Source organism: Coloeus monedula (assembly GCF_965178545.1).
Source record: "Coloeus monedula genome assembly, chromosome: 29".
NCBI lineage: Eukaryota > Metazoa > Chordata > Aves > Passeriformes > Corvidae > Coloeus > Coloeus monedula.
Window position 1 is genome coordinate 4,059,515 of NC_138809.1, and position 20,642 is coordinate 4,080,156.

Here is a 20,642-nt window from a genome sequence, read left to right on the forward strand (position 1 = left end):
CCCCAAACTACCCCCAGGATTGGGGGTGAGGCTGCCCCAGCCTAGAGCAGAGCAGGTCAGTCCCCTCTCGATCCCTGCCTGCTGCCCCCCAGGACATGGATGTCCCTCCTGGCTGCCAGGACACTTCTGGTTCAGACCCAACTGGCCACTGACGAGCAACCCCAGGGCCCTTCCTGCAGCTGCTCCCCAGCACCTCATTTCCCATCTGTCTGTACATCCAAGGTTACCCCATCCCAGGTGCAGGAATGCTGGATTGGGGGCACTGGGATAGGCTGAGAATGCTGGACTGGGAGTACTGGGCTGAACTGGGGGCACTGGGCTGGGACCCTCCCATGGTTTCAGGGGACTTTGGAGAAGCCCTGGAGCTGGGAGGTAGGGGACATCCCTATTTTTCCCTCGGGTCAAAGGGTGGGCGGAGGGGATACCCAGTCCCTTCCCTGCCCCATCCCATTCCCATCCTGTCTCTCTGGCGTCTGTTCCTGCCCCGGCTGAGCCCGGACTCCAACTTTCTGCACCCCAGGGGCTGCCACGGGGACCTTTGGGGGGGGGGGGGGGGAAGTTGTGGTGTGTAAGGTGCGGCAGAGGGATTTTGGAGGGGGATTTGGGTTGTCCGGTGGCGTTTGGGCATTGGGAAGGAGAAAGAATCTGGAGTGGGAGGAGGCTCCCCCTGTGCCTCAGTTTCCCCTGTGATCTGGGCGGGCCCTACCTATGCCAGTGGGGCCCTACCTGGGCGGGGCCGTCCGTGGCCACAGCTGGGGCTGCACAGTCGCTGTTTGTCTGTTTTTCTCCTCATTCCTTATTTTTTTCCCCGAAATTTCCAGCCCATCCCACAGCCGCTGGCAGCACAAGTTTGCCTCTGTCCTAAATCGCAGAGTTTGAATTTTTTTTCCTTTTTTTTTTTTTTTTTTTTTTTTTTTTTCCTCCCGAACCCACTCAAAATCTCAGTCCGGGAGGTGGCAGTGTCACCCGGAGGACGTGGCAATCCAAAATCCACCTAAATCCGCACAAAATCCACCCAAGCCCAAACCGAACCCCACCCAGAGCCCAACGGGGACTCCAAAGACCCCTTATTCCAATCCCCCTCCTGACGGTCCCCACGGGGAAGATCCAAGTGCCACTGCCACCTCTGTGTGGTTTGGTCCCTGGGGGAGACACACGCTTTTCCCACCCCATTTTGCCAGGAAAAGTGAAAAATCCCCTTCCAGCGCCCCTGGAACGCCCGGCGCCCCCCACAAAATCCTGCACCCACCTCCTCCCTTCTTCCCGCTCCCCTTTTTCCTGTTTGTGCCACCTCGCCTGTTTTTTTTCCCGAACTCTTTGCCCCCCACCCCCCCTCCAAAACCACATTTATTTTTAGCAGCCAATTGAAGATGAAGGAGGAGGGGAAATATACTGAAAAAAAGAGGGAAAAAAAAGGGAAAAACCCCGGGATTTTGTCCCGGCTGGAGCCAGAGTCACCTTTGAGCTGCAGCACGGCGATGTGGGGCACGGAGAGCCGGGGGATGCTTCTGGCGCTCTTCCTGCTCCCAGGTAACAGCCCCCACCCTTCCCTCCCCCAGTCCCCTGTTTTTGGGCAATTTCGGGGTGTTTTGGGACTGTTGGAGAAGGAGGGAGGGTGCGGAGCCGGGTACTCATTAGTCCGAGTGCAACCACGCGTGGTTCCCCCCTCGCTGAATGTCTGGGGGGCGGGGGGGGGGGGAGAAGGTTGGGGTAAACCAGGCCGGTTTTGGTCATTGCCCCCGCCCAATATATTTTGGAGCTTTTTTAGAGGGAGAAGACCCCTAAATCTCCTTGGATTTGGGGTGAGGGTGGGAAGGGGAACCCGTAAGAGGAGCTAAAACCCGGCTTTAATGGAAAATCTTTTTTCTTCTTCTTTTTTTTTTTTTTTCAAAGACAAAAAAGCGCTTTTCCACCCCCTCCCCCCGCCCTTCCCCCGGGGGGGTCGGGGCCGGTTCACCCCCCCCGCCTGTCTGCGACCCATTGGGGCCCCCCCACGCTCCCCGCCGCGGTGGAAACTGAGGCACGTGGGCAGCGCTGGGCACCGCGGGGCTTCGGGTCGGGGCTAGGGACTTAATTTGGGTGGCAGAGATGTGTTTGGGGTGCTGGGGGTTCTCCATGGGGTGCCTCCCCTCTTCCTCGCAGTTTTCTCCCCCCCCCAGTGGGGCGCCGGGCACCCCAATCCCCCTCCCGGGTGCCGTTGGATGGGTGCGGGTTGCCCTCCCCACCCTTAGGACCCTCCGTCACTTCCCCAGGACTCTGTGAGGGATTCAACATCGACGTGGGGCAGCCGCGGGTCTTCCAGGGGTCCCCCGAGTCCCAGTTTGGGTACCGGGTGCTGCAGTGGGGGGGCGATGGGAACAAGTGGTGAGTGATACCCGAGGGGACCCGGGGGAGATGGGAGAGAAGGGGAAACTGAGGCAGGAAAGGGGAGATTGAGGTGGGAAGGGGAGAAGGAGGGTGGGGAAAGGGAAGCTGAAGCAAGGAGGGGGAAAATGAGGTAGGTAAGGGAAAAGTGAGGTAGGAAAGGGGAAAGTGGGGTAGGAAAGGGGAAACAGGAAGGGGGCAGTGAGATGGGAAAGAGGGAACTGAGAAGGGGAAGAGGGAAACTGAGGGTGGGTGGGGGAAACTGAGTCAAAAAAGGGGAGAAGGGAGGGGCAAACTGAGGTGCGAAGACAAAACTGAGGTGGGAAGCCGGAGAAGTGAGTTTGGGAAGGAGGAACTGAGGCAGGGAGGGAGGAGATTGAGGTTGAGAAGAGGAAGCACAGAAGGGCAGGGGCCGGAGCAGCAGGAGGCTGTGGCCAGACGGCTGGACAGACAGACGGAAGTGGCCTCGGTGCCACGGTGTGGGCGGCAGAGCCTGGCACGGTGCCCCCGAAACGTGGCGGCTGGCTTGGAGTGGGGCGGGGGTGATGACATCCCCGGTGTCCACTACGTTTCCCTCTCTGTGTCCCCTCCTTGTCCCTCCAGGCTGCTGGTGGGAGCCCCGTGGGATGGGAATGGTCAAGGTGACATCTACAAGTGCAGCGTGGGACTCCAAAATTCTTCCTGTGCCAAGGCCAGCCTCGGTACCGGGGCGGGGTGGCTGTGACCGGTGAGGCCTGGGGGCCCCACGGTGCTCACCTCGCTTTTGTCCCCATGTCCTCAAGGGGCCGCGGCTCCGTGGCTCCGCAGCAGCGCTGGACACCTTGGGATGACGCTGGTGGACTCCAAGGATGGTGGATTTGTGGTAAGAAGAGCGTCCACAGAGGAAAGCTGAGGCGTGGCAGGGGATGGAGGAGGGAGATGGACATCACCCACTGTTGTGTCCTCATGTCACCCCCCAAGGCATGCGCCCCACTTTGGTCCCAGGAATGTGGCACCTCTGTGTTCAGCTCTGGCCGCTGTGTCCAACTCAATGAGGAGCTCCAGCTTGTGGGGACCATTGCACCCACAGCACAGCGTGAGTAGGGTGGGACGTACTGGGATGTACTCAGATGTGCCACCCTGGTGTCACCGTGTTCCCTGCCAGGTTGTTCCACCTACATGGACATCATCCTGGTTCTGGACGGCTCCAACAGCATCTACCCCTGGGAGGAGGTGCAGGCATTCCTTGGGAACATCCTGGGACGCTTCTTCATTGGTCCTGGGCAGACCCAGGTCAGGGCGTGGTACCTTGGCCACCACGGTGTCCCCAAGGCTGGGATAGTGTCTCCAGGGCAAGGTGATTGTCTCCAGGGCAATGCTGTTGCCCCTGGGGTGATGCCAGCCTTGGAGTGATGTTACTGTCCCTGGGGTGATGCCGTTATCCCAGGGTGATGCCGCCCCCGGGATGGTGCTACCCCTAAAGTGACACCATTTTCCCCAAGGTGATGCCATTGTCCCGGGGTGATGCCACCCCTGTGGAGATGCCACCCTGGGGCGACGTCATTGTCCCCAGGACTATGCCGGCTGGAGATGGCTTTGGAGGGGCCAAAAGTGCCCTTTTCCAGGGATTAGGGGTTCCCGTGGGATTTGGGGGAGCTCCCTGTGGATTTGGGGGGATCCTTGGCTCAGGTTTCCCCCCGTTTGAAATGTGAGGTAGGCTGCCATACAGGGAGTGGGTGGTGCAGGAGCAGATGCCGGGGCAGCACTCTGGGGATTTGAGGGATGTCCCTGTGGATTTGGGGCTCCCTCTGGCTCTGACTCTCCCTGTTTCAGGTGGGGGTGCTGCAGTATGGGGAGCGGCTGGTGCAGGAGTGGGCACTGGGGCAGCACCCCACGGCCCAGCGCCTGCTTGAGGCCGCCCGGAACCTGACGCGTCAGGAGGGGAGGGAGACACGCACGGCCATGGCCATCCGGCAGGCATGGTGGGCTCTGGAATGGGAATGCGAGTGGGATTGGGGCCGGGATTGGGGACAGGACTGGCGTCAGGATTGAGATCAGGATTGGGACTGGGAGAGGGAGTGGGGCTGGGATTGGGATCAGAATTGGGATTAGGGTCTAGGTTGCGATCAGGATTTGAATAAGGATCAGTATTGGAATTGGTATCAGGCTTGGGATCAAGTCAGGATTTGGACTGGGGTTGGGGTTGGTATTGGGCTCAGGATCGGGACTGGGATCTGGATCAGGGTTGGGGTTGAGATCAGGGTCAGGGTTGGGAGCAGAGTCAGGACTGGGAAGAGTATTAGGATGGGGATGGAAGAGGGGCTCATTCTGCCAGCCACGTTCCTGCAGCACAGAGTCCTTCAGCCCGGAGCAAGGTGGGCGCCCGGGGGCCACGCGGCTGCTGCTGGTGGTGACGGACGGAGAGTCCCACGATGGGGACGAGCTGCCGGAGGCGCTGGCGGAGTGTGACCGGCACAATGTCACCCGCTACGCCATCGCTGTGAGGCCCCTCCCACCGAGCCACACCCCTGCATTCCCCTTAACCTCGGGGGGGGCTCCTGCTGACCCCTGTCCCTCCCTTAGGTCCTGGGGCACTACCTGCGTCGGCAGCAGGATCCCGAGGATTTCATCCGGGAGATCAAGTCCATCGCCAGCGACCCCGATGAGAAGTATTTCTTCAATGTCACAGATGAGGCTGCCCTCAGTGACATTGTGGATGCTCTGGGAGATCGGATCTTCAGCCTGGAAGGTGCCGGCTTGAGGCTGGGATCCCGGGAAGGGCTGGGAATTCCAGCTGGAAGCACAGCTGGAGGAACAGAGTCTCCTTCCTGCCCCGGTCAGGCACCCATGGAGACAACGAGAGCGCCTTTGAGCTGGAGATGTCCCAGATTGGCTTCTCCATCCACCGCCTCGAGGTGATCCCACTGGGAAAGGTGGAAAATAATCCTCAGCCCATCCCAGCCCTGCTGAGTGTCCTGGGATGGGAGAGTGACATCGGTGGGGGTCGGGGACACTGAGGCATTGTGGTGTCCCCAGGGTGACATGTCCCACTCATCCTGGCAGGATGGGATCCTCTTTGGAATGGTGGGAGCCTATGACTGGGAGGGCGGTGTGCTGGAGGAGAGCCAGCGTGGACGCATTGTCCCACCCCGCGAAGCGTTTCAGGAGGAATTCCCCCTGGAGCTGAAGAACCATGCAGCGTATCTGGGTATGGGGGATCCCAAGGGATGAGGGTGTCCCGAGGGATGTGAGGTGAACCAGGCATACTCCATATCCTTGGGATTTGAGATGAATCAGGGATGTTTCATGTCCTGGAGATCAGGGATGAAGTGGGGATGCTCCATGTAATGGATATTTGGGATGCTTGGTGATCCAGAAATGCTCCACGTCCCAGGGGTGCTCCATGTCCTGTATATTTGGGGTGCCCCAGGAACACACTGGGGACCCTGTCTCCCCAGGGCTGTCCCCCCCGCTGACCCTGCTTCCCCCCCCAGGGTACTCCGTGTCCTCGCTGCAGCTCCCGGGGGGGCAGCGCTTGTTTGTGGCTGGAGCCCCTCGATTCCAGCACAAGGGCAAAGTTGTCCTCTTCCAGCTGGACCCCACAGGGACCGTGACGGTGGCCCAGGCACTAATGGGGGAGCAGGTGGGGGGCGGCTGGGGGCCTTGAGGTTCTTTGGGGGGAGTTTGGGCCCCCCACCCCCTCTCAGCCTCACAGCCCCCTGCATCCCCAGATCGGCTCCTACTTCGGCAGCGAGGTCTTGGCCCTGGACCTGGAGGGAGATGGGGACAGTGACCTTCTGCTGGTGGCAGCACCCACCTACCTGGGGGGCCAGAGCAGGGAGACGGGGAGGGTCTATGTGTACCGTGTGGGGCAGGTGAGAGGGCAGGTGTCGGCCTGGAGGGGTCAAGGGGGGAGGTAGCTACACGGTGTGGGGCAGGTGAAGGGCTGGGTAGGGGGCAGGTGAGAGGGGCAGGGAGCTAGGATAGACAGAGGGAGCGGGGTGCTCTGCGGGCAGGGGATTGGGAGGATCAGCGGGATGCTGAGGGATTGGAGGGATGCAAGGGACTGAGGGGATTTGAGGGGGTCGGGGGAACACAGTGGGATTGAGGGGGTGCCTATCCCGTGGGGGTACCGAGGGCCCCTCCGCACCTCCCAGGACCGCCTGATCCCCGCGGGGTCGCTGCACCCCGAGCCGAGGCCGCAGGATTCCAGATTCGGCTCCGCCCTGGGCGCGGTGCCGAACCTGAGCCAGGACGGGCTGACTGGAGCCGTGGTGGGAGCTCCGCTGGAGGACGGGCACCGCGGGGCTCTCTACGTGTTCCACGGCGCCCCGGGCACCCTCCTGCCCCAGTACAAGCAGGTGAGACGGCGCTGGGAGCGCTGGGAGGAGCTGGGTGCCACGGTTTCGGTGAGCACAACCCTGTACGAGCCAGTGGCGATGCCACAACGCTGGTTCCCAGCGCATCGAGGCGGCGGCCCTGGGGTGGAGCCTCCGGTATTTCGGGATCAGCGTGGACGGACGGGTGGACATGGACGGGGACGGGCTGGTGGACGTGGCCGTGGGGGCGCAGGGTGCGGCTGTAGTGCTGCGGTGAGTAGGGGTCCAGGTGGTCGGGGACAGGGACACCCCGGCCACAAGGATACCCCGGGAATAAGGACATGGAGAAGGACAGAAACATCCCGGGGGGGCAGGGACATCCCAGGGAACAGGGACTTGCGGGGGACAGGGACACATCCGTAACAGGGAGATGGGGGGATGGGGGCACCCCGGGGACAGGGACACGCCGGGAATAGTGACATGTGGGTTATGGGGACATTCGGGGGGACAGGCACTCCCTGCCTCAGTTTCCTCTTGTGGGGAACCTGGGATGCTCCCGGGATCCTCCCAGGGCTCTCCATGCCTCAGTTTCCCCTGTGACAAGATCCAGGGTAGGGCAGGGTGGATGTCCCTGTCCCCACATGATCCCGATGAGATTTCAGGTGTGACTGTGTCCCTCAGGTCCCGCTGGATCGTGCAGGTGTCCGCGTGGATGTCTGTGGAGCCGGCGGCTGTCAGTGTTACACGACGGAACTGCCAGCGCAGCGGCTCCAGTGCCGTCTGCCTCCGGGCCCGGATCTGCTTCCGTGCCGAGACACGCACACGGAACCCCGTGGACATGGATATCGGTGAGTGTTGGCAATGGCGGACCGCAGGGTCCTTGGAGCATTCTTGGAGCATCTCTGGCTGTCCCTGGAGCATCCCAGAAGCATCCCAAATGGTCCCGGAGCATCCTTGGAACATCCCAGGGTATTACCAGAGCATCCCTGGCTGTCCCCAGAGAATCCCAGGGTGGGATCCTTAGAGAACCTGGGAGCGTCCAGAACATTCCAGGAGCGTCCCAGAGTGTCCCTGGAACATTCCTGAAGTGTCTCAGGGTGTCCTGGAGAATTCCTGGAGCATCTCTGGAGCATCCTGAGGGCCCTCGATCATCCCAGGGTGTTGCTGGAGGATCACAATGTCCCTGGAGTGTCCCATGGGCATTCCCTTAATCTTTCTAGACCGTATATTAGTGATCCTGGACCACCCCTGGAGCATCCCAGGGTGGCCATGGAATCTCCCAGGAGCATCCTGCAGTGTGCCTTGAATATCAACAGAGCACTCATATCCCTGGAGCCCCATTGGAGCACACCACAACATCCTGGAGCATCTGAACCTTCCCTGGAGCCTCACCGGTGCAGCCCAGCGTGTCCCTGGAGCATCCCAGGACCTCCCTGGAGTCCCACTGGAGCATCCTGGGGTGGGGTGCACCCACTCCCACAGGTGTCTTGGTTCCTGACCCGCTCCCTTATCCCCCAGATCTCCGGTACAACGTATCCCTGGAGGAGCGGATCCCAGGATCCCGTGCTGCCTTTGACTCGGGTGCCCGCCGGCTGCTCCAGCGCCGTATTGAGTTCCCACTGGGAAGGCAGAGCTGCGTCCGCATCCCTTTCCACGTCCTGGTCAGCCCCAGGACTCCTCCCTGCCCCATGGGAGGGCTCTTCCCACCCCCCATTCCCAGGGTCTGACTGGAATGAGGCTGATGGGATCCCTTGATTCTGCAGGACACTTCAGATTACCTGCGGCCCCTCAGCCTCACCCTCACCTGGGGCCTGGATGCAGCTGCGAGGTCGGTGCTGGATGAGGCATCTCCCACCACCATCCATAAACTGGTGGGTATTGGAAGGGGTGTCTCTGGACACTGGGATCATCCCCGGACACCAGGATCACCCCTGGCTCCTTCCAGATCCCGTTTTTCAAGGATTGTGGGGATGATGATGAGTGTGTCACCGACTTGGTGCTCAAGGCCACCATGGACATTGTGGGCTCCAGGTACCTCCAGTGTCCCCCCAGTGTCCTCATGGCGTCCCTGGGATCCCCTGTGACCCCCCTCGGCCTCCAGGCAGAGCCCCCACATCCTGCGGAAGGGCCGGAGGCGGATGCTGGTGGAGGTGGAGCTGGAGAACCAGAAGGAGAATGCCTACAATGCCAGCCTGTGCCTGCACCTGCCCGGGAACCTCCACTTCTCCAGTCTCGTGCTCCAGGTACAGCCTGGGGGTGGGCCCAAATCCCTGAGGAGCCCCTCCAAACTCTCCCACCAGGGCAAAGATGGAGACCCAGGTCTTTGGAGAACCTCGAGGTCATTCTTGTCCCAACCCATTCCAGGTGGGATGGGTTGGAGTGCATCGGGTCCCCAAAACCATTTCAAGTGGGACAGCGGTGTATGTTGTGTCCCCAGCGTCTCCCAGGTGGGAGCTGGGGGTCCACTGTGTCCCCAGCTCATTCCATTTGGGACATGGGGGTCCATCGTGTCCCCAACCCCTCCTAGGTGGGAGATCAGGTTCCACTGGTCCACTGTGGCCCCCCCAGTATCCCCCTGTGGGGGTCTATTGCTGCCACCTCCCAGTGCCCCAAGTCCCCCAACTCCATGTCCTGGCCCCCATCGTGTCCCCCTGGCAGGATCCCAGCACGGTGAAGTTGGAGTGCTCAGCCCTGGGGGGCCACCGCCAGCACTGCAGTGTTGGGTACCCCGTCTTCCGCTCACAGGCCAAGGTAGGACGCCTGAGACCCCCATGAGCCCCTTGGGACCCCCCCCAAACCCCCACCACACCTGTCTGAGCCCCCCCAGGTGTCCTTCACCCTGGAGCTGGAGTTCAGCTGCTCCGTCCTTCTGGACCATGCCGAAGTCATGCTCCAGGCCACCAGGTAGGGGTGTGGGGGGATCGCTGAACCCTCGGGGGAGGGGCCCCACCACCGGAGTGTGGGTGGAGTCTGGGGATCCTCCGGAGTGTCCTCCCTGTCCAGTGACAGCACCGAGGCAACACCAGAGGACAACGTCGTCAAGCTTTCTGTCCCCATCCTCTATGAGCCTGACCTGTTCCTGTCCAGGTGGGGCTGGGAGAACATGAGGCAGAGCGGGGGGATCACAGAGGGGGACACACACGGTGTGACCCTCCTGTGTGCCCCCCCCCCCAGTAATACCGACCTGCATCGCTACGAGGTTCATCCCCTTGGCACCTTCACCCACAGCTCCGGCCCCGAGTTCACCACCACGGTCAAGGTGAGATGACGGGGGCCTGGGGAGCAGCACCCAGGGGAGCCCTGGCTCATCGTGCGCCCTTCCAGGTGCAGAATTTTGGGTGCTACCCCATCCAGAACGTCACACTGCACATGGCCCTACCAGCACTGGGCCACCGCCAGGCCACCATCCTGTCTGTCACCCGTGTCCTGGCTGACAACGTGAGTATGGGGGACACTTAGGAGGGTTCCAGGGCGGTCCCTGCGCCCTCCCTTTGAACTCCCTCTCTCCCTCCCCAGGCCACTTGTGTGCTGCAACCCCCCCCTGAGGGGACACAGGTGGTCCCGGTGCCCCCTGAGGCCCTGCTGCACGTGGACAGGCTGGTAGGGATTGTTGCATCCTCCCCCCCTCCTTTCCTCCCCCCCCCCCCCCCCCGAGGATTTGGAGGGTTCGGGCGGGTGCCCACAACTCCCCCCCAAATTTTTGCCCCCCAGGACTGTTCCAACACCTGGTGCCAGGAGCTGAGCTGCCGCTTGGGGAGACTGGAGCGCGGCGGGGGAGTCTCTGTCCAGCTCCTCCGCACTCTCCACGACAGCTTCTTCAGTGGAGTGAGTAAAGCGGGGGCACGCAGGGGATTAGGGAGTCCCCCTGCTCCAAGGAGGATCCCGGGTGGGGGACGACGCGTGGCTCAGACCCCCACACCTTTTCCCATATCCAGGTGAAATTCCAGAGTGTGAGGATTGTCAGCAGTGTCTGGCTGGGGGTTGCGGGGGGCGTGTTGGTGCTGGAGAAGGGGGCACAGCGCAGGGAGGTAGGACGCCCCCAATTCCCCATTTTCCCCCCTCCATCCTTGTTTTCCTCCCCAGATTCCCCGTTCTCCCTCAATGCCTGTTTTAACCCCCATCCCTGTTTCCCCTCTTACCCTTGGCTTTTCCTCCGAAATTCCTTCTTTCCAGCCAAGTCAGTTTTCTCCCCCAAATTCTCTGTTTCCCCGTCCTCATTTTTCCTCCCCAAATTCCCTGTTTCCCCCCCTCTCCCCCAGTCCTCATCTTCTCCCCCAAATCCTCTGTTCCTCTTGCCAATCCCTGTGTTCCTGCAGCTGGTGCTGGAAGTGCTCCAGGGAAGGCGGGTGCCCGTGTCCCTGTGGATTCTGGGGGGCAGTGCCCTGGGGGGGCTCCTGCTCCTGGCGCTGCTCAGCCTTGGCCTCTGGAGGGTGAGGGGGTCATGATGCCGCTTTGGGTGGGGTGTGATGCCACCCGGGAGGAGGGGGGGGGCGGGTCGTGATATCACCTTGGGAGGGCTATGATATCACCCTGGGGGAGGGTCACAATGTCACCTTCAGAGGGTCATGATGCCATCCCGAGGGGGAGGTGTCAATGTCCCCCCGAGGGAGGACATTTCCACTCCCCCAATCCCTTCCTCTTCTCCCCTTGCCTCCAGCTGGGATTCTTCTCCCACCGGAAGCCCTCCCGGGAGGAGGAGGACGAGGAGCACTGAGGTGGCAGCTCTGCCGCGGGAGGACATTCCGGAACCTCCTGGGACACATTCCGGGCCCATCCCGGGGCTCGGGACTCCTGGGCAGGCAGAGGGATGAGGCTGGTGGCCCGAGGGTGGAGCCAGAGGGCCTGGGGGCACATGTGGAAGTGGGAAAAGTGGGAGTGAGCCGGAATGGAGCAGCTCCAGCAATAAAGCTCCGGCCTGCGGTAATGCCGTGTCCTGCATCCCCGTGCACGCAGATGATCTGGGAACAGGAATGCTTCTTTATCCAGGGAAAAACTTCCGGACTGATCCCAAATACAACACAGAAGGATGGGGGAGATCCAAATCCCAGCCCTCTCTGGTTTCAGACTTAAATCCAGGTTAAATCCAGGACCACAGGGAACGAATTCCTGATTTCCAGCACTGTGTGGAAGAGGGAAGAAGTGGAAACGGGAAGTGCGTGGGTGTGACCCCCCCCAGAAATCCCCATCAGGGGAGCTGGACATGCTGGGTAACAGGGAAAAGCACTGGGATAAACCCAGGATCCAGCTGGATTTTCCCAATCTCTGTGGATCTACAGTCCTGTCCCAGCTCCGGCCCCAGGACTGGGGTGTCCCTGTATCCAGAATGGCTTTCAGCAGAGCAGGGAGGGGGGATAGGGACAATGTGTCCCAACAGAGCGGGAGGTGTTTGGATATCCTCCCTAGGAGACAAATCCTGCAAATCGGGGTTTTCCCTCCCCAAAAGCTTTTGCCGAGCTCATTTCTGCCCCCCACCCAGGAGAACCCCAGCTCCTGCCTCCCTTTCCTAGCTCCAAGGATGACTTGGGGAGGGGAATTCCTTGAGAAAGGCCTTTATTGGACGGAAGAGCAAAGAAAATCAGGAATTAAATCCATGTGGATATGGAGCCACTGAGCCCAAGGGGTTTGGGAATGTCCCCCCCCACCAGGGATGGGGGTCACAATGTCCCCCTAGGGCAGTCAGTGGATACCACGACTACGAGGATAACTCCCAGGATTCAGACCTGGATAAATGTCACAGAAATGGGAAAAAATTCTCAAAATAACCAAAGAATCAGCAAAAATAAAGAGTTTCCTTAAGTTATGGGGGGCGGTGGGGGGATTCCCAAGGGATAAGCAACGTGGTCCGTATTTCCCGCCTGGAATGACTCGTGGGGGTGGAGGGAGGTTTGGACACACCTGGGACAGCAGGCATGTGGGAAAGGGTCAGAAAAACCTGAATCAACCCCAAAAATAGTCCAGGATGAGACAAAATCCTGCTCGGTGCATTCCTGATACCATAGCATCCCCAGAGCCTTTCCAGGGCCCCAGGGACTCCTGAGGGTCCAACCCCCCTCAGGAAGGGCTCCAGAACCTTCCTTCTTCCACCTGCCATGATTTTATAGACCCCAAGTATTCCATCCAAAATGGGGCAATAAAATCCCTCGTGGATACAATTCCAATCTCCTGGAGTGCAGGAAGATCCCACAAATCCCCTTTTTATCCCAACCTTTTTTCAGGGAAGGCTGTGAGGGACTTGGAACCCCTCTCCAGACTGAGCCCCACTGGAAAAAAACTTTTTCTGATATCAAATGAAATCAAATCACTCCCAAAATTCCCAATTTAGGACTAACGAGGCAATTCCATGGAGCGTAAGGATAAATTCCCAGGAGAAGAGCGCTTGGTGCCATAATCCCACAGGGTGGGCCCCCTAATTCCTGCTACTCGGGGGGGTTTGTTGGAATTCTCAGACAATGTACACCTCGAGCGGGGATGCTCCGGCCTCCGGAACCCTCTGGAACACTCCAGAACCTTCCAGAAGGGTCAGAAAGTCCATCGCTCCTGCACCGGGCTGTCAGAAGCATCAGGATTCGGCATTTGTCGGGTGGAATCTTCCCCCTTTAGGCTCTTCCTGCAGACAGGACACGTATCGTGCTGCGGGGAACACAGAGCCGTTATCCTGGGGGATTATCCCGTGGGATACGTGGGTTTTCTGGGATCTTACCAGCTCCAGCCAGGGCACGATGCAGCTGCTGTGGAAGACATGATTGCAGGGGAGCTGCCGGACCTGCTCCGCCACGGCGTAATCCTCCTTGCACACCGGGCATTCCAGCCCTGTGTCTGCAGAAAACAGGGAATCACAGGTCAGGGGGACAGGAATAAAGGCTTTGGTATTTGGGACTCATTTGCATAGGGTCTACTGGGAATGGGGTGTTCAGGGACCAAAGAGATCCCACAACAGCAACAGGAGCTCTGGGATTTACAGATCATTTGTGCCGCATCTGGAACACCCAGGGATCAAGGAATTCCTGCCAGAAACAAGCCAGGATCCATCCATCCATCCACACAAAATCCTCTGGGGATGGAGCATCCAGGGATCAATGAAATCCCACTAGGAACATGAGCGTCAGGATTTGCAGGCTAGGACACAACCCACAGAGGATGGAGCATCCAGGGAACAAAGAATTCCTGCTGGGAACATGAGCTCTGAGCTCCACCAGCTGGGATCCATCCATCCACACACAACCCCCAGGGATGTAAAGAATTCCTGGTGTTCTCTGTACATCACCATCAACCAAAAAAAAAAAAAACCAAACAAACCCAAAATCAAAGTAAGGATGTTTGGATTCCTGCCACAACTTTCCGGCCTGGAATGTGGGTTGATGATCCCAATGCCAGGTGCCACCAGCCATGGGAGGTGGCTGAAATCCCACTCTCTCTCCGGCTGTTCCTCAGCTCGTGATGCTGACACAGACACCGCCAGGAGCTGAGCTCCCTCGGTGATCCCGGGGGTCCCTTCCGATTTCCATATTCCAAGATTTCACGATTCCTAGCCTGCTCGGGCTCCGTGGGCTCAGACACATGGAATTCCAGTTAGTCCTTGGCTTCCCAGAGAAGAGGAGGACAGAGCGGTGCGTAAAACCACGGGATAAAAATATCCTGTGTAGAACCGTCTGGTTTAACCATAATGGAGGGGATAGGGTTCTGGTAACGGAGCAGTTGGGAGGGGGAGGGATCCTTGGGGTGAAAAATTCACGGGATTTTTAATTGCAAAGCCAGGGTTGTTCCGAGACACTCCCAGGCCCCTGCTGGCAGCTTTCCATGACATTTCCAGAGCAGAATATGTCGAGAGCCAGTTTGAAAGGGAAGAAGGGACGAGTCAAGAGCACAAACAGGGATTTGGGATGGGAGAACCATCCTGGGGGTGGGAAGAGTCAGAATGGCACATTCCAGGACTCCCCAAACACTCTGGGAAACAGTGGAGCTCCAAGATTCCTGGGAGAACCGAACACCAGAGATGGAAGCAGCAAAGCCTGGGAGCTGACAGTTTCCAGCCCAATTTCACGGTCAACAAAGTGGGAATGGGGAGCTCAGGATGTCAAACACCAGGATCCAAGTGCCATTGGAGTCACCCACCAACTTGTTCCTGTGTCACCGGCACCGTTGGGAGTGATGAGATCTTCTCTTTGTCTGCTGGCGGCGGTCCTGTGTTTTCCAGCTGTCCCAAGAGCTGTGGAGAGGGAAAAATTCCATGCTCAGGAGCAGGGATCTGGCACTGGATCTGCCCCCGGCACAGGTGCCCCTCACCTGGGTGACGATAGCATCAAGGCCGCTCTGTCCCCACGCATAATCCCCAGGATTGGAGTGCAGCATCCCGCTCCTGCCAATGGGACGGTCCAGGAATTCCCCCCAGTCCCAAACCAGCCCCTAGGTGCTGGGTTACTGGTAGTTACTGGTGGGATCTGGGCTAATACAGGTTTTTACTCACCAGGAAAAGGGATGCTGGGAGCCAGGAACAGCTGAGTTGGCAAAAAACCCAGCAAAGATCTGCTGGATTATCCTAAAGAAGGAGGCATGGGGAGGAAAAAACACAGAAAGAACAAGTTAAGTAAGTAAATAAATGGTGGAAGAAAGGATGGGCAGGAAAACCAGGAATTCCTGCTCTACGGATGCCTGGCTGCATGGCTCATGACTGTGAAAATCCCTGGATAAAGGTCCAAAACGGAGAGAGTGCAGGAAGTAATTAGGGATGTGAGCTCATCCCAGGGTGGGAGAAGTGGGAATGCCTCGAGTTCCAATGGAAGAGTTGGGACAGGGAAAATCAGGGAAAAACATGGAAAGAACAATCTAAATAAATAAATAAAGTATGGCAGAAGGAATAAGCAGTAAAACAGGGAATCCTGTTCCCATGGATACAGGGCTCACAGTTGGAAATTTCCTGGATAAAGCTCCCAAAAGGGAGGGAGAGCACAAAGGAATTGGGGATGGGAGCTCCTCCCAGGATGCGAGTGCTGAGAATGCCCTGTGTTCCAGGCAGCAGGACAGGGACAATGACTCAGAATTGTGCTAAGGGGGCTGACAGGAAGTGCCAGGATCCCATTTTTCCAGGTTTCTCCCCAAATCTCCTGTTCTCCCCGGAGAAGACACTCACCCCTCAATGGCGGGTGAGCGATCCGGGCGGGAGCTGCCACGGGATCGGTACCTCCGAGGCATCGGCAGCCGTGGGGGGCGACTGGGCCCCCAGAGCTCGGCCGGGGGGCCCCTCTCCGTGTCCCGGCTCTCCGGATCCAGGGAGCTGCTGCTCAGGAACGGCCGGAAATCTGGGAAGAACATTGTGTGGTCCAAGTGGTCCCAAAGCTGCGGAGAGCGGGAAGATGGGAGACATGATACCCACTCAGCTGCGGTGCTCATCTCAGGGGGAATGCGGAGGCAGCGAAGTCCACTTCACCGGAGCACATTCCCACAGCTGTCATGGATCCCGGGAAAAAAAATCTGGCAAAAAGGCTTAATCGTAGCCCAAGTGGATCCAGAGCTGCTGCAACACCCCCGCCGCAAATCCCCGCTCCACGCGGATCCCAATAAATCTGGAAGCTGTGGGGTTGGTCTCTCCCTCTCTCCAAGGGCTGGAATTTGAGGCGGAATAATACTGGACACTCCCAAATCCATGGGATCACTCAGGGGCCTTACAGGCATGGGGAGGACATAGATGTGAAAGGATGGACGGATGGTATCTGTATCCCTGGGGTGTCCCCAGGAACATCTCAAGGTGTCACCCAATCCTGTGCCCCTCATACTGCTGTTTTGTGGGAACTGCCCATGTGGGTAATGCCATTCCCTGCCCCTGCAGCAGATCCTGTGCTGCTAAATCCGACTTGCTCCCTGATTTACCCAATTCCTCTCCCGCAGCCTCTCTGAGGGTAAGCAGGGGGTGATCCATGGATCTCCTTGCTACACCACTCCAGGGGTGCAGGAAAACCCCCAGAAATTCAGAGCCAGAGCCTGGAGACCCTGCAGAGACCCTCTCCCACAAATCCATTTGGATTAAGGAATAAAACCCAATGTATAAACATTCCTGTTCTCCTGCTGCTCTGATGGTAGCTTTACCTGCAACCACACCCTGGGGAGAACTTCCAGTTATTATTCATCCCCAAATCCAGTTTAACTTACGGAGCACAAAGCTCCACGGGCGGGAAGACGGGATCAGGATCTCCCTGAAACTTGGGAATTTCTGGGATGCGAAGTGATATCCAAGCCATAATTTGGGTCAGGAGACAAATGCATCCAGATGAAGAGGGGGAGGAACCCAGCTGGATGCTCGGAGCATGGAAGCAAACAGGAAGGATCCAGACTGGAATTCCGGCTGCTTGGTGACCCCATCTCCGGCCCAGGATTGAGTGGATTTCCTATGAGTCTGGACTTTATAATTGATGGATTCTGGAAAATCTGGGGGCAGGGAGAGACAGTGAAAAGCTCCTCGCCTGGCTGAGCACCCCCACACAAATCCCAGGATCTGCCAGCGCTGGGGTAAGGCTCTTCCCTGAATCCTCCTTTTCCTGTCATGCCCAGCCCTGGTGGGTCCCAATGCCGATTTTCAGTCTCCCGAAAACTCTCAGGAAAAGGAGCTGCTGGGGAAGATGCCCCAAGGAAACTGGGAAAAGCAGGAAAACTCACCTCTGCGAACTGCGAGGAGGGGCTGTCGTCCAGGGCGTTGCCATCAAAAAAACTGGGCAAAAAAGAGGAGAGTGAGGGCAGGGCCCATTCCCAAAATCCCCCCACGCTTCCCAAATCCCCCCTTTGTTTCCTGAAATCCCCCCCAAAAGGGGCAAAAAAAAAAAAAGACCAAAAAGGGCAAAAAAAACCCCCAAAAATGGGCAAAGACCAAAAATAATAAAAAGGGGTTTTTTTCCTAAATATTAAAAACGGTAAGGAAAAAAAAATGGTAAAAAAATTCCAAAAAGGGTAAAAATATCGAGAAAACCAAAAAAGGCTTTTCTTTTACAAAAAAAAACCAACCAAAAAAAACCCCCCACGCAAAACCACAAAAAGTGGGGGAAATACATCAAAAAATAGCAAAAAAGAGCATTAAAAAAAAAAAAAAGCGTACAAAAAGAACCCCAAAAGGTGTAAAAACAAAGCAAAAAGTGTGGAAAAAAAGTGAGCTAAAATAGCATTTGTCACACTAAATCTCCTTATTACTTGATCCATTGTCTCTCCACGTGCCTGGATATTGGATATCCCTGGATTCTCTGGTACCTGGAATCATCAGTGACTTCCTCAATGAAGCCGGACTCACAGCGGGGGCAGGTATATTCCTGGGAACACAGAAGTGAGCTGGGATTAGCCACAAAATATTAGGAATTCTAAGGAAAAGATCCCTCTTCAGGAAGATTCCTGATCCTAGATCCCGAGCAGCTCATAACACCAAATCCCATGAAATTTGGGCACTGGCGAGTGAAAGAGCCACTGGCAGGATCTGCAAAAGCACGGAACGAAATTCTTTTCAAGGAGAAAAATTTTCCCCATTCCCATTCCCAGAGTTTTGTCCCAGAGCTGCAGATCAGCTTCGATTTGGAGAAAACCATGGAAAAAACAAAAAGACCCCACAGATCCGCTCTCATGGATCTTCCCTCTCCAGATCCCATCTCACAGCCAGAGCTTTCCCAAATCCTACACTTTGAGAACCGATTTTTGTGGGATCTCCATCCAGAACCAATCCCCCTGGATTAGAACATTCTTTCCTTCCCCCATGCTTCCCAGATCCCTGAAAATCCTGCATCCTGTTCCACAGCACATGGAACGTTCCCCACACTTTGGGCATGGATTTTGTGGGAACTCCATCCAAATCCTGGATCAGACCATCACCAGCAGGGGGTGGGATGCTGATGCATTCCCAGAAAGCTTTGGAATATTTTTTCTGTTGGAATCCATATGGAAATTCCCAGCTTCCCACCTAGTAGCTGGAGAGAGATAAAAATGACATTTGGGAGAAATAGCTCTGGAGAGAGGAAGAAGGGAAACGGGAACAGATGGTGTGTGGGATCCTGCAGAGCCTTGGAATCAGCTCCCTGCTTTCCCGGGGATATTTAGGGATGCAGTGGATGATCCTGGAGCCTCCTGGGTGCTCACATCCTGGGATCTGCACAGGGATCTCGTTCCCTAAGCAGGACCCAGCCATGGTACAAAGAAAAACAGATTTTCCAAGGAATCCAGGGGCATCCCATGGCTCTGACCCCCCTCCAGCCTGGCGGTCTGTGATTCCCAGAAGAAAAACAAACTGGAATCCCACCAGGAGCATTTGCTTTGCGCTCAGATCATTCGTGAGGCAGCTGGAACTGTGCGGCACATCCACGTCCAGCCTGGACTTGATCCCAAATCCGGGCAGAAAAGTTGGATTAGGTGGTTTTCCAGGTGATCCCCACCCAAAAATGATGGAAAGATGCAAATGGAATCCCAAAGAAAGGTGTGTGGGACAAATGGGACCGTGGAGAAGTTCTCCTCGGCTCTTGCTCCATCCAGCACCTCCTCCACGGCTCAAATCCCAATTTGAATTTCCCCTTTTCCCTTGTCTCCAGTCAGGATAACTCGGCTTCTTCACCCTAGCATTGGGTTGATACCTTGTGCAATTCCATATCCCTCCTGTCATCCCCACATTCCTCACGTGGAAAGCAAGAAAAAAAATAAAAAATCTCCCTGGCACCGCTGAGGCTCCACTTCTCAATCCACAGGGATTTTCACGTGGAAAGACCCTCCTTTATACCATGTGGATGGGGAAGAGGCATAAAGTCTCCTTAGAAAGTCTCCAGATGACTTTCCAGGGGATTGGGATTCTCTGACCCAACATCTCCACCTTGGGTGTTGGGAGGTGCAGGAGAAGTTCTGCTTGGGAATGCCTCACTTTCCATGCCCTTATCCCTAATCCCCCTCAATGACCCAAACCAGGAAATTTTGGGCCAAAAAGGCGTTTTGGGTTCGGATTCTCAAAGTACAAATCCATGGGGAGCAGCTCCCAGTGGGATCCCTGGGCAGAGCCACAGGGCCATGTCCCTCCACTGCCAGGAGTCTGGGGGGTTCCTGAAATGGGAACTGGAGCAACAGCCAGTGGAGAATCCCAGGAAATGAAATCTCAGGTGCTTCCCTGGTGTTCCCCGGGGAGCAGGGCCGGAGTTTTCCTCCCAGGATAAACAAGGAAGATGATGGAGGCACCAGGAAAACTCAGGTTTTGGGGATGGAGGGGTTGGAGCGAGAACTGGACAATGCGTCCTTCTTAAAAAGTGGGATTGGGAATGCTGGAGGCAAAAACCGGATCATTCAGCGTGGAATGGACATGGAAGAAAGAAAAATCTGGGATGCTCCCAGTTCAAAGGAATAGGAACTGAGATAACTTAGGCGCAGATGGACAACTCCCACCCTGTCGGAGGAGCAGACGCTGCAAGGGCCGCTCATGGAGCGGGATGGGAATGGGATTATCCCCTTCCACGAGGAACAGGAGCTTCCCCCAGTCCCCTTCCTGTCTGAGAACTGGGATGGGGGGCGGGGGGGTATCACCTGTTCCATATGGCAACAACTTCGGGGGCTGGAGGTCGCCCCTTCCTTCGGGGCTCAGGAAGGGATTGGGGGATCACCCCTGCCCCTACCCCCGCCCGGGGCTCACCGGCAGCTCGGGGCTCCCCGCCCCGGCCCTCCCCGCCCGGGGCTCACCGGCAGCTCGGGGCTCCCCCTCTCCGACCCTCCCTGCCCGGGGCTCACCGGCAGCTTGGGGCTGACCTCGCCCTTGCAGCTGTGGCAAAAAAACCGGTGCTGCGGCACCGCCGCCGCCGCCTCCGCCATCTTCCCCCACTGCCGCCGTTGCCGTCACTCCTCCCGGGGCAGCGAGCGCGGCCCAGAGAGGCCCCACGCTTCCGGCGAGCTCGTCTGCTCCGCGCCTAGTCCAGACAGCGCGGGTGAGCGGATAGAGCGGCTCCGCGGGGCGGGGAGCGGCCGGCGCGCCCCCTGGTGTAAGCCTCC

The 20,642-nt window shown here is 57.8% G+C and overlaps 2 protein-coding genes across 8 annotated transcripts; one reads left to right on the forward strand and one right to left on the reverse strand.

The window, feature by feature from the left end:
* Positions 1 to 1,478: 1,478 nt before the first annotated feature.
* ITGA10 (integrin subunit alpha 10) lies at positions 1,479 to 11,376 on the forward strand (the record flags this gene model as incomplete). Its single annotated transcript, XM_082298644.1, has 30 exons — positions 1,479 to 1,530; positions 2,253 to 2,364; positions 2,968 to 3,065; positions 3,147 to 3,226; positions 3,325 to 3,439; positions 3,509 to 3,636; positions 4,177 to 4,325; positions 4,693 to 4,843; positions 4,927 to 5,092; positions 5,185 to 5,258; positions 5,407 to 5,551; positions 5,838 to 5,986; positions 6,075 to 6,218; positions 6,501 to 6,704; positions 6,805 to 6,935; positions 7,344 to 7,510; positions 8,181 to 8,323; positions 8,426 to 8,533; positions 8,608 to 8,693; positions 8,764 to 8,905; positions 9,321 to 9,413; positions 9,490 to 9,566; positions 9,666 to 9,749; positions 9,837 to 9,921; positions 9,987 to 10,100; positions 10,179 to 10,262; positions 10,374 to 10,487; positions 10,598 to 10,690; positions 10,922 to 11,092; positions 11,320 to 11,376. 30 exons carry the CDS (start codon positions 1,479 to 1,481, stop codon positions 11,374 to 11,376), a joined length of 3,516 nt encoding a protein of 1,171 aa, XP_082154770.1.
* An 850-nt stretch (positions 11,377 to 12,226) lies between these two features.
* RNF115 (ring finger protein 115) lies at positions 12,227 to 20,511 on the reverse strand. Of its 7 annotated transcripts, none has more exons than XM_082298540.1 (9): positions 20,385 to 20,511; positions 17,892 to 17,950; positions 17,310 to 17,361; positions 15,790 to 15,995; positions 15,127 to 15,198; positions 14,946 to 15,018; positions 14,775 to 14,868; positions 13,363 to 13,478; positions 12,227 to 13,292 (listed from the first exon to the last, which is right to left on the reverse strand). In XM_082298540.1, exons 1-9 carry the CDS (start codon positions 20,463 to 20,465, stop codon positions 13,182 to 13,184), a joined length of 864 nt encoding a protein of 287 aa, XP_082154666.1. In that variant the 5' UTR covers positions 20,466 to 20,511; the 3' UTR covers positions 12,227 to 13,181. The 7 variants fall into 7 exon arrangements, 6 of the variants coding, with proteins under 6 accessions (XP_082154666.1, XP_082154667.1, XP_082154664.1 ...); XM_082298541.1 differs by having other exon boundaries at positions 12,227 to 13,269; positions 17,859 to 17,950; XM_082298538.1 differs by having other exon boundaries at positions 17,859 to 17,950.
* Positions 20,512 to 20,642: the final 131 nt, after the last annotated feature.